Source organism: Gallus gallus, chromosome 11, assembly GCF_016699485.2.
Source record: "Gallus gallus isolate bGalGal1 chromosome 11, bGalGal1.mat.broiler.GRCg7b, whole genome shotgun sequence".
Classification (NCBI taxonomy): Eukaryota; Metazoa; Chordata; class Aves; order Galliformes; family Phasianidae; genus Gallus; species Gallus gallus.
Genome location: NC_052542.1, coordinates 18,359,238 through 18,372,221, shown reverse-complemented (window position 1 = coordinate 18,372,221; position 12,984 = coordinate 18,359,238). Strand labels below are relative to the sequence as shown.

The following is a 12,984-nucleotide window of genomic DNA, read 5'->3' as shown; positions in this document are numbered from 1 at the left end:
GACAAGAAAGACCACAGAGAGATCCTGGCTGTTGCCCTGGAACACAACCCAGTCACCTGGGCCTGCACTCAAGGCACACAGCACAGATCAGTGAGATAACAGGGACGGATGGGCCACTTACCTGCAATGACTCTTTCCACAGCATACTCAAAGTTGAAAGTATCAATGGATTTGTGACCTTCTCTAGCAGCATGGAGAGCAGCTTCATTGCATATGTTTGCTATGTCTGCTCCTGTCGGCGAGAGCGTGTAAGAATTACATCAGGTCCGTTATATGACAGACAGATAAGGCAGAACAGATCTGGAGGAGGGCCTAAGGAAGTCACACAGCCTGCACTGCAAGCTTCTCTTTGTTCCTTGGGAACAGAGAGTGAATCTCATCCATGGTGTTTACGTTGGATTTGAACAATACAACTGCCTTGGCAATGAACGCAGTGTTGCCATACAGACGACAGAGTTCAGCAACCAATTAACAGGCTAAAGCCAAGGCTGCCTCTAACAACAGGGGAGTGATGTGGGCAGTCTGGATTGGCATGGGCTGCTGCACTGTTCATGCAGCAACCGCACAAACCTCTGTGCAGAAGAGAAAGAACATCTGTTCTGAGTTTGTGTGTGTGGGTGATGGTGGTGGGGGGCTGCTGAAAGAAGTCACGAAGAGGCAGTGTGCTGGGGCCTGTTAGAGGGGAAACCCAGAAAGGATATTCCAGGAACTCCACATAAACAGGAACTCTGGAGCCCCTTGCTCAGCAATGTTTCAAACTCCCAGGGACTGACCCTGAAAGCAGGCTCAACGCAGGAGCCAGAGTTGCCTGATTTCTACTCCAACAGATGAAGGAATTGCTATTCGTTTCTCCTATCCACTTTCCTGGTAATGCCTACCGACATAGTGTCCTTCCACATCTCAGTGTGAAGTTCAACACCTTATCTTTAACAACAGCTTGGAGAAGAGCATAAGCGGGAATTAGGATCCCAGGCACTGTAATAGAACATTTTTCCCCAGCTTCTGCACCTTGCTATTCCCAAAAATTGCAGGACACCAAAAGCAGCCGCAAACAGTTGCTCATTGCAGCTCCATTCACAAGGGAGCTGATTAGGCTCTCCCTATTTAAGGGAAAGAGGGAAAAAGAAAAGGCCCTTGAGACCAAAACACCCTCTTAAACCTAAACAACTGAAAAGCTTCAGGTAGCTGAATTTGCAAGCATAGCAGGAGGCAAAACAGTCCCTCAAGGAAGCAAGATGTCATACCACTGAAGCCTGGAGTCAGCTCAGCAAGGTGCTGCGAGTAGAAGCTGGCATCTTGGATCAGTTTGAGACCCTTCAGGTGCTGCTCAAAGATCTCTCTTCTCTCCTGTGAAGAGCACAGAGTACTTACGTAACAGTAAATGCTTGAGCCCAGCAAGCTTCCTAACATGGCAGCTACACTGCTCCCTAAGGCAGAGAGCAGAGGAAGAGCCAGACCTCGGGCAGCAGGGACAGTGACACTGCCAGCAGAGGGCAGGGCTGTCCTTACAGCACTTCAGTCCTACAGGAGCCCTGATAAACACCCAGCTCTCAAATTCAGAACAGATGTATGGAGGCTTACCGTGAGTCACTGCTTTCTCTCTCAGGGCCGCTCTCCCCTTCTAACTTTCACTCTGATCTGTCTTTTAACTTTTCTCTTACCATATAAGCACTTGCAGGAAGGAGCTCAGGACGCAGCTACCTGCTCCCTCCTGCACTGCAAGAAAAAAAATCCCATCTAGGAGCCGCTTAGCCTGCGACCACTTCCCAGACAGAGGTGGGGGTGAGCTGACGGCTGGCCAGCAGCCAAGGAATGACTCATTCAGCTGGCCCAGGAGATCCTGATTAAAACAATGGGCTCAGTTGCCAGGGTTTTTCCCTTTCCTCCTTCAGGGCAGCTGCAGAGTTCATGCTTCCGGTGCCAGATTGTATCAGGCATTTGAGGTATTTTAACTGAAAACTCTGAGGACGACAGTAAAGCACAGATGGGAGAAGAAGAGCCTGTGCTGGCAGAGCAGACAGACCTTCACTGCAGCTGAGCCTATTTCCAAAGCTCTGCTACAAATGTCAACACAGCGGACATGACGGACTCTCCTAATCAATGGATTTAAAAAAGCATTCAGAAGGAAAGTCACTTAGGCTGCCTGAAAGAAAATGAGGAGCTTGATGAGGAGAGTGAGGATAATAAACCTACAAGACAAATGGTGCTCACGGCACACGACAAGTTGAGCTTTCCCCACACAAGCCAGCTTTGCCAATTAGGTGGCTCCTGATTTCCTGGAGGGAAGACAACAAAGTTCTACATCTGCATGGCAGAGAACGTCACAGAAGAATTTGCTGCTGAGGCTCATATTCTATCTCCGTCTTCCCCAAGGCTCAGCTGCGGCCAGGCCAATGAACAATCAGCAAGTAAAGGACTGGGACGCTTTAGTCATGAACGTTACAGAAAGGACAGGGCAGATGATGGAATATACCTGGAGTGTTGGAAGATCAATAAAGATGTGTCTGTCAAGCCTGCCAGGTCTCATCAAGGCATTATCCAAAACATCAGCACGGTTGGTGGAAGCCAGCACTATGACATGATCTGTGGTCCCCATTCCTGTAGCAAGACAAGTAAAATCAAAAGTGAAGGTTTTCACCATCACAGAGACTTCCTTGCAAGCACAGAAAGGGATGAGGCAGGGCAGGATGCAGAGAATATCTCACACAGCTTTATCACAAAGGCAGAATGCGTTTACAACATCCTTTGGGGCAGCTGAGGCTGAGGAAGCGTCCTCTTTAGCTAGGAGTATAAGGCAGGAAGGAACCTCTCGAGTCACCCAAGCCACTCCTGGTCATCGCGGGCACACTGAAATTCCCTTTCAAGCCTCAACTTCGTTTTATTGGGTTTTCTTTTGCCATATTTTGAAATTGCTCCAACTGGAAAGCAGAACAGCACCTACTCTGATGAGTTCGGACATGCCTGCTCATCCCCAGCCTTAAGCCAATTCCTGCTTCTTTAGTTCCAGTTGTACAATGTTTGTTAGCTGAAATAGCATTTTCCTCCCCAGTATTGCTGTGGAAAGCCCTTTCAGCTTTCATTCACTTTTAGCCTTCGATCACAAGCTACCAGCATCACCAGAGAAGGAACAGGCTTTCTTCTGACCAAATGGGATTAGCATAGAAATACAGGACATAGCTTTGCCACTCAATCACAGCATGATTTGATCTGCATCTTTTATCACTCAGAAGGCACCCAGGCACACTGCAGACCAGAGCAGCACAAAGCCCAACTCTGCAGAACGTACACCACAGATATCATGTAGGCAGGGACAGAATGTGACCAAACAGCTTTGCAGCGATGATTAGCACGAACTAGCTCAAGCCACAGTCACAAGGTTTTGTCTCCAGGTCTTAAAGACGAAGGGAACATCAGGAATTACAGGCTCTGTCAGAGCAGCCAGCAGTACAGAGGCACCAAAGGCAGACAGGGTTTCCTGGGAAGCCAGAGCACTAACAGCTGGAGGAGGGCAGGAAGGGGCAGGTGGTTGTGTTGCTTGGGTGGGGAGCCAGGGATGATGTTGAATCACTGAACCACACTGCTTATTTATTACATTCCTCCAGGTGCCCGGAGGCCTCTGGCTATGAGTCACCTGCTTCCAGCAGATTCAGCAGCCCCAGCACTCGCAGCCTTCCCAGGGAAAGGACGCGTTAGTCCCGTGTGCTTCCTCCACTGCCAAGTCACACGCTGCAGAAAGCAGCTTGATGTACGTAAGCTGGGTGGGTTTCAGCTCTCTCCAGCTTCGCCAGAAGAGCTGCCAAATGTGTCAGCGTACAAGAGCTCAGCAGAGAGATTAAGGTTACAGGTAAGTCAGAGGACTGGCTTTGTCAGCTCGCACTGTAGCAAACCTCTGTTCCTCCTCCCTGCAGGACGCTGTCTAAATAAGCTCCTGGAGAGGATGAAGCCGACCGTTCTTCAGGTGTGTATTACACTGCGCTTTGGAGTGTGATAAACAAGGAGAGAGACTGGCAGGCACTTGGGGGATAGGAAGCTTCATTCACACGGCAGGATTAGATGGTACAGTACGTTATCAGCTTTGCAGCTGGGAAAGCTCGACCTTAAAATAGGTCTGACTATTAGAATGAGTAGAATCAAAACAGAACCGCTGAGCACATCCTCCTCGCAGCAGCTTCTGCCCCACTTGCTCTCGAGCCTGCCTTCCCAGCAGTGCCAAACAGCTCCAAGAAATCCACAGCAGCAGTCTGAGTCACATCACGCTTCCCAGCACAATGTCACCTGGCACGTGACAGGCACTGGCTTCCACGGGCAACGAGCAGTCGTGAGAACGGGCTACAAAAACACCACCTCAGCCACGTCAACAAATTAAAAACAGCTTTGAAAATTTGGCCTGCAGAGAGCCCTCATATCTACGTTTACAACTTCAGGCACTTCTAAAAGGAAAGGGGGAGGGTCCACTTGAATTGCTGAGTGCCCCCTGCCCGCTGACACAGTGCATTTGATAGGCAGCTCGTCTGCATTGTTAGCCATTCATTCAAAAGCATTTTGGACATCATTTGTGTATAATATCATTGAAAAAGGGGCCACCATTGTGAGGGAAGCCTCGGGGTCACAAACCTGCACCCAGCACATACAAGGGGAGAGGTCTGAGGACTTCAGAGGACCGGCTTGCATCTTTATTCACAAAAGCACGGACCAGCCCAGGACTGACAAGCTCCTCGCAAACGCATTCATAGCAGGGGAGGTATTTGGGTCACATTCCTCTTCCGCTTGTTTGCGATTTGTGAGGGAAGATTCACTATTCAGCACAGGCACCTGTTCTGACAAAGGCTGGAGTACGAGTCGCTCTGGTTTTTAAAGTCAGCTTTTGTACAGCTCAGCCCAGTCCCTCCCCTTCTCCCACTGAATTCTGATGCTTCCAGAACACGAAGCGAGCTGTCAGAAGGAAGCAAACCGAGGTCACTTGTAGAAAGAGCACAATGACTCTAAAACCTGCATACCAGAATTACAGAGCATCAAACTGCACATCTCATCCCTTACAGCTTAGTACAGTGGCTTTTTGCTTGGCACCCTCACCCTCCCTCCAGCCTGCAGCAGGGGTTCCATTTGGCTCTAAGCCTCCTTTTCTTCCTGCACCTTACCTCTGAGTAATCTCATTCGCGCACACAAACTCCACAACCACTGCTAAGCTGATGATTCACAGATCTACTTCTGCACTCGATTCTTCTCAAATTATCAGCTCAGCTCAGTTCTGTGGCATTACCTTGCAGAAGTTCAACCTTTAATTGAAGCTCAAGGCGGCGACAAGAGAACTGTGACCTCCCATTTCGAGTCTCTCATCAGAAACGCACACAAACCCTCCACTTACGCCCGGGTGAACTCTCAATCTTCTTAAAATTCACTTTCCTCCTGAAAACTTTGTTTTGTCATGATGGACATAGCACGCCGGTGCTCACTGAGGTAATAGGCACAATTACATAGCAGTTCAATAACACAAGCCAAGATCACTGCTTATGCATGCAAGCCAACAGTAAGCCCGTGATGCTTGCACTACCCTGACAGCCTCTGCCAGCTGTCTCTCATCTGATGCTGTAAACTTCTTAGGCTTTTTTTTTAATGTTTGATAAAGCATTCAGCAAGAGGAGGGACTTGGTACACGATCTGTATGAGACAAATATATAACCACGAAGCAACACCCATTTTAGAACAAGCTAGGCAGCACGCAGTACAGAAGCTGTTTTTTCTCAAGGACTCTTAAAGCATACACTAAGGATAACACTTACTTTCTAAACTCACTTTTGAATGACTTGCGCCCTGATTTATGAATTGAAACTCGCCCAGAAAGCAACATTCTAGAAACAGCTCCCGGTTTCTGCAGATCACAGGAAGTCAGACACTTCCATTTCTAACACTGAGATGTGGATTGTACTGACCACACTTTCCTGAACACACAGATGGGCCTCCATCTGATTCAGTGGTAACCTGTTGCCGCTTCACCCTGCAACAGTCAAGAGGAGAAAAAAAACCCAAAAGCAAGCTGGGATTGCTGTTCTGTGTGTTACTACAGGCCTTTTCCATTGAGACGCTGCTATACAGATACAGCTGTAAGCAGTTACACTCACTCCAAGTATGTTCATATGCTTGGCCATGTTGCCTAACTTAGTGCATGTGCAAAGTCCCAGGGAACTGCACACACGTATTTATAGCCATTTCTGGTATCTACGTAGCGTCATATGTTTCACGGATGCTCCTACGATAACCAGATCCATGCCTAGTTATTTAGGACCCACTTAGAGACCACACCGCTCCTTCCAGAAGCTCCCTGGCACCTGGGCTGAGGCAGAGAGGCCTGGAGGATCTCTATACAGCAGGATGACTCTATCCTGTTTGTACAGCACTGTGTTCCCGCTTACAATTTTCTTCTCCTTCTGCAGCACAGGCAAAGATCCAACATTTCAGACCATCTTGCGTGCAGTACAGAGGAACATTGATGCTTTCCTGAAAACACTTTACAGATCCTAGCTTCTCTCCCTGAGAGCGGAAGGTTCACTCCATAGCAACCTCCAGAAGCAGCCTTGTTGCAGAACGACAGGAAGCTCTGCTTCAGCAGGGCTGCACCCACTGCTTCACCGTAAAAAAACTCAGTAAAATAATATATATATGTCTGGAGAAGGAGGGATGGTTTTAGTGCAGAACTTCTCACGTGAAAAATGTGATGAGGTAAGCGCCACATTTATGGTCAGTCAAGGGAAAAGGCAGCCCTGTCCCACAGAAGAGCAGACAGATATAAACGCATGCTGATCTGCAATTGTAGGATTTAGCCACAGAAGCGATGAGAGTTGGGTCAGGGCTGCAGGCTCTGACAGAGTTATGACTAAGAATAGACAAAGGATCGTTCTTTTTGGCATTTGTGTCTGAGAAAAGGGTTGATTCCATATGCAGTACGGTCAGAAGTCATCCAGAAGAGTGGCACCTAACCAGGACTTGTTTGCAAAGCTTCTCCCTCCCACCTTAGACAGGTATCCTGCAGCCAGGCAAGCAACATGAGAACAGGCCAACAGAAAGGAGAATGAATGCATTTCATTGCGTACGCCCCTCTCGAGACAACTAAGCTTCAGCCCTTGTCAGGCTTTAGAACACTACCTGTCAGACAGAGTATAGCAAGTACTCCACAGCATTTAATGGCCAGCTGGAGCTAAACATTACCAGCTGAAGACACTACTGTCCTTGCTGCCAATTTGTTCCCTTCCGGTTGCGCAGTACTGTAAACAATTCCTCTCCAACTGACAGTGGGAAAACACTCCTGAACTGAAACCATTCACTACAGTATGAGTCTTTGGGGCTGCTGCCCTCTGCCAGCCACGATATCTAACATGTGTTTTCCATCAGTTTTATTAGCAGGTGGATACTCGTGTGATTACTGGGGCAAATTCACTCTGAGTGTGACACTACACTCTTTTCTGACTCGGCCTTTGGAGTACAGTCACAAAAATAGCTCATTAAAGGTTCCAAGCTTTTTAAGTTTACTAGATGTAGATTCACCCAGCCTTCAGGGCCACAGCCCTTCCCTACGCAGGGGTCCCAAACACAGTTCTCACTTGTCACACAGAGGATCTTTTAACATGGACATGACCAAGTTGAGTGCTGAGCTTACGTCCTGAACATGCTGTGAAGTACAAGCAAGCCTTGCTCCAGGGAAGAAGAAAGAAGGGTTTGTTTCAATGCAATGTTGAATACTTTAAGAAGAGAACGCTAAAGAGGCATGGCAAATTCAAATAGAACAACAAGCCCACATCTTCAAGGTAACAAAGGCTCAAATGCCAATACAAGAATACTGACCATCCATTTCCACCAGCAGCTGATTTAAAGTCTGCTCCTCCTCAGCATTGGCAAAACCAGATACATTGGTTGAGCGCTTCTTACCCACAGCATCAATTTCATCAATGTACACAATGCAGGGTGCACGAGCCTGTGCTTCTCTGAAGAGGCTCCGAACTCGTGCAGCTCCAAGACCTACAAAGAAAGAGAAGAAATGAGCTTCAAAGCTAAAATTGTTAGCTGTAGAGCAGGAGCCATGGATCCAAAAAGGCACCCAATCCTGACCAAGCCCTCATTGTGTGACCCTCTCAACAGGCCAGACACAAAGAACTAGACACAGAACTCCTATCATACGTCCTGAGATACTGCTTGTCATGGAGTAGAGGCAAGTCAGGGATAACACTTTCAGGTGGAGACCTATGGTTTCCCTCTGCAAGGAGGAAGCAACTAACAAGTCAGAGAAAACGTGTTTTAGGTACTACATAATTAACTGACTACCTGCTATCACTGAAAACCTTCTATGTTTTCAGCAGGAATATCCAACTCATCCATCTCACGCAAAGAAATGAGAAAACTCCTTTTTGAGGGATCCGGACAGCATTCTCCAAGCAACCTCCCTTCCCTCCCTCCTACAAAGCTTACCTCCTATCACCTCCACAAATTCAGAGCCCGCCATGGCCAAGAAAGGCACCTGAGCTTCTGTGGCCACTGCCTTTGCCAGCAAGGTCTTCCCGCAACCTGGCGGTCCAAGCAACAGGGCACCCTTGGGCACTTTAGCACCAAGCTGAAGGTAGCGATCAGGATTCTGTAGGAACAACACAGCTGCGTCAGATCCTCAGCTCACATAAAACATCTGCACAAGAACGTGGTTTTCCAGAGCTTCTTGACATTGTTTTCATCCTGACCAACCCTGAGCTCCTAATAGCAGCAGCTACATCTGCAGGCTGTTACAGAACTGGAAATAGAGATTGAGTCATGTTGATCACAGCAGAAAAAAAGTTTCTAGCTTTTCTTAAACAAAGGCTGCTCAGTATCGTGCATGATAAAGAGAATAAATATTCTCTCCTTCCCAGGTTAACCTTCCATCCCAGAAAACAGGCGGTGTTTGTTTTGCTATACCTTTAAATAGTCCACAAATTCTTTGACTTCCATTTTTGCCTCGTGCATTCCTGCTACATCCTTGAAGCCAATCCCTTTCCCGGATTTTCCATCCACAATGGTGAAACGAGCCATTTTCAGCTGGTTCTGTGGAAAGCAGCACAAGTACTGAAGATGCTCTCTGGACAGCTTGCTTGCTACACTGCAGGCAACAGCACAAGTATAGCTGCCCCTAACAAAGACCGTTACAATGCCCACCAATGCACTGCTGTTTACTAACTCCTGCTATGGAAATACTTCACAGCCAGACTGCAGGACTGCTTACTTAAGCTTTACCTACCAATATTTTGTTGAGAAGAAACAAAGTAAACCTGCAGTAGTACTTCCAACACAGCCCAGCCCAATCTCCCATGGACCAAGTAGAAAAACTTACTAAGAACATGTAGAATGCCCCAAACCTTCATTAATATCCTCTCCCCCGACTCTAAGTGCTCTGGTCCTTAACACACCCAGGGCAGGTATCGTTTTAAGGAGTAGGTATGGACTGTAACTAACTATCAGTAGTCAATAAATTACCGACACTGCCTTGTAAATGTGTGCAAACAAGCCTTTTGCACCAGTGTCCAATGCCATCAGTTTCTCCTACAACACAACCCAGGGACAGAACCGTAGGCTCTCCACATCTCAGCCTCCTGGTGTGCATTAAGCCACGGCGACAGTCAAAACAAGGGTTCAGCTCACCACTCTGCTAGGAACTGCTCATTATGTTCTGCTGAAAACGGTTACTCAGGATTTTTTGTTTGCTTTGAGAAGAAAGTTTATAGCTTCTCATGCCTTAGAAACATGTTTATCCAAATGAAGAGTTAAACATGCAGGGCCTTGCTGTCCCACTTACCCAAGGGCAGAAATGAGTCCTCAAGGCCCTCATTACTCAGCATTTCTTTAAACTACTCTCTTCCAAGCAGCTGTACCCCTTTGTATAAAAAGAATCTCAAAGCCAGAAGGAAACTTCAGAGGATACTGAGTGGGAAATCTAATCTAAATCTAACAAGGGACTGAATGCACCACTGCTTTCACCCCTAAGTCCCTGCGGTCAATACCAGCACACCCAGGGCTGATTTCTACACAGTTTCATCAGCTGATCCAGGCAAGGGAGGAGGGTAGGAGGAGATTTAACTGATGTTGCAAGTGAGCCATGTGGCGTGAGGGGAACAGGCCAACACATAATGAAATCCAGAATCTGAACATACTTTATAAATTGAGAATTCATTTTGCAAAAAGCAGCAATTCCTACTCCTGGCTGTATGGGAGGCATATTGGCAGGGCCCAGTGAAAAACACCATCTGCAGCTGCAACTCATTAACGAGCTTTGAAAATAGCAGAGCAAACTGGACTGCAAATTCACTGAGCTCAGCCCTTCCTGCCATTGGGGAAAGAAAGGGCCTCCACTAAGGCCCGTTACTGTACAATCTGGTCAGATGATCAGGACAGGAAAAGACACGAGATGTATCAAGACTGAAGAGTCCCTGGCATCGGTTAACTCTCAATCTGTGTTGATTTTGCTGGGGAAAAGGGAGGAGGTTAGGCTAGGGACAAGACTACTCACAGCATGCAAAGCAACAAACAGAAAGGCCCAGGATACTCACAAAAGCATTGAATCCTCCTGCCCGGCCCGCAACCCTTATGAGGCGGAAGATGCTCCACAACATGGACACAGCCACAAGTGTCACTAGCAGGGAAATGACATCACTGAAAGGACAAACGCGAGACAGGTTCAAACTGAACTGTTCAGCCACAACTCAGTAAATATTACACAGTGCACCCATTTTTAGTATTTTAAAAGGTCCTGACACTTCGGGTAGAAAGGCAAACATGAACATCCACAGCTAAGAAAATGGTACCTGCATAGTTTTATACAGATGTAACAAAACCCCAATTACATAACCTCAGAAGTTACACAGAAGATGCTGACACACTGCTATGGCTGCAGAAGGAACTCCCATTGACCCTTTGCTTTATGCTTATCCAACAGGTAAGGCTTTCAGGAGTCAGATCACATCCTGAGCAGGGGCCGATGGTGCTGGCAGTCCTACCTGTGTCCAGAAACACCAGGCTGCTTCTACTTCGGCAGGCTGCTGCTTCTAACTGCCCACTCCTGGCACATATCCCAGTGCAAGCCTCCAGGATGAGGCTGCTGTGCAGCCTGCTCAGCCCACCCTGAGCCAGCCTCTCACAAGTCCTTCTGACAGAACACCACCAGCAACCAACGTAACAAGTTTTCTGGATCCTTTGCAGTAACTATTGCATTACAAGGGAGAGGTAGAGCAGAGCTGACAGTGCGAGCCTAATGCGCTTATGAGACAAACATGCTGAGGACAAAATTTCCTCAGCTCTACGCTCAGGATACTTTTAATAAGAGGAAAAATTATCTGACATGTCAGATGCCAGGCTGGGACTCGAGAAGCCCTACCTCAGCTCCCTGTTCTGCTGCACGAGCCCTGCTTGATCCCATGAAACACCCCCCTCACCACACTTCCATTCCTCATCTTTGAACTCGGAATGTGTGTGCTATGCCTCCAAAATGTACGATTCACTGAAACAAGGGGACCAGCACACGCTATATTATCCCTAGATGCATTTGTTTCTCTCTAGGGAGAGCTCCTAGGCAATGCTGAAAGTCACCTCCAATTTATCAACTGTGCAAGCAGAGGATTCATTCCGAAATGCATCAAGTGCCCAGATCTGAAAGTAAACTGACTGCAAGCCGTAAGTACACAGTGCCTCACAGGTTAAACTCCTGACTCTGACGTCTCCTCAGAGAGGATTCAGACCCCACTGCATGTTTTAGAAAACCCTTCTTGGGGGCGAGGGGAGCAGCTTGTGGTGCTGGCTGACTTCAACAGTTCAGTTTACTCTTCTTAAAAGTTTGACAAAAATTGGCAAGCCCTCCATTTCAACTGAAGATTTCATACTACACAAGCAATTTGAGAAGTTTACCTATCTCCATGTAAGTCATGCATTAAAATTGCAAAGACATTGCTCAGAGGACAAGCAATTAGACAAACTCCTCTCCAAGTATCTTCCTCTTCTACAAACGTGATATTTATTTCACACTTTGGTGAGGCACCTGGAAGGAAGGGCTGCATCCCCACCACCAGGGGAATGATACCACGCTGCAAACCCCTGGGGCTGCTGAAACCAGATGATGCAGATCTTTGCATGGGGCACAAGTAGGTGACCAGACCACCCTGGCAGACGATTGCAGCAGTATGAAACTATCTTTCTTGGTTGTTAGGATATAGAATTGCTGCACTTGGCAAGCAGAACTACTGCGCTGCATCTCTCGTACTTCAGAATCAGTAATTAGTTGAGAGCTCTCCAAACACAGCCCTTTACACTGATGGAAAGCATCTTTCTGCAGCAGTAGCAGCCATCAGTGCTGGAGGTGGGCCTGTCCACCAGCCCATTGAGCGTGCTCCACAGATCTGTTTTGTGCCCTGGACTCCATAAATCCTACCATGTAAAAACAAGCTGCCAGCCTTAACAGAAGGGTAAATAAACCACATCAGCAGCAAACAGCCATAGAACACTTGTACATCATAGGGAAGAGCAGGACGAAGCCTGGCCAGAGCGTGGCAGTCCTTCGACAGATTTTTATCTCTTGCTCTTTGTTGCTTATTTGAGCACTGACTTCTTAATTACTATTGTTTTTAAAAGCAAAAGATCTTGGTTTCAGGTAACAGAAAGTTTAACTGAAGTACTTCTGTCTCACTGAGATTTTGTATCTTAGCAGCAAAGCTGCTCTGCTCAGTATGTGGCTCACAGCAGGAGCCAGCACCAGCACAGGCTGTCCTCTGAGCTACAGCCATTTGGGGAACAGGCCCAAACTGGGTGTTTATTTTTGCAGTCTGAACCACCACCGCAGGCCTTCCTCAAAGCATCTAAATGGGGGAAGGCCGACTGCACCACCAACGTTCAGCACGGAGCAGGATCTAACACCACACTTGTTGAGTCAGGATTTCTATCTCACAGAATCCATTACTGCACTCAAACGATGGATTATAAAGACAA

General features: G+C 47.4%; 1 protein-coding gene across 2 annotated transcripts in view; it reads right to left on the bottom strand.

Annotated features, from left to right (window-relative positions):
- The window catches only part of SPG7 (SPG7, paraplegin matrix AAA peptidase subunit), a 30,574-nt gene that overhangs the window by 7,881 nt on the left and 9,709 nt on the right, over window positions 1–12,984 (bottom strand). For both annotated transcript variants that reach the window (NM_001012527.3, XM_046899493.1), the window contains exons 6-12: window positions 10,560–10,662; window positions 8,935–9,060; window positions 8,458–8,620; window positions 7,837–8,010; window positions 2,474–2,598; window positions 1,245–1,347; window positions 122–232 (exon numbers count right to left, since the gene is read on the bottom strand). In NM_001012527.3, the coding sequence (NP_001012545.2) occupies window positions 122–232; window positions 1,245–1,347; window positions 2,474–2,598; window positions 7,837–8,010; window positions 8,458–8,620; window positions 8,935–9,060; window positions 10,560–10,662 (905 nt within the window). The remainder of the gene's footprint in view (window positions 1–121; window positions 233–1,244; window positions 1,348–2,473; window positions 2,599–7,836; window positions 8,011–8,457; window positions 8,621–8,934; window positions 9,061–10,559; window positions 10,663–12,984) is intronic.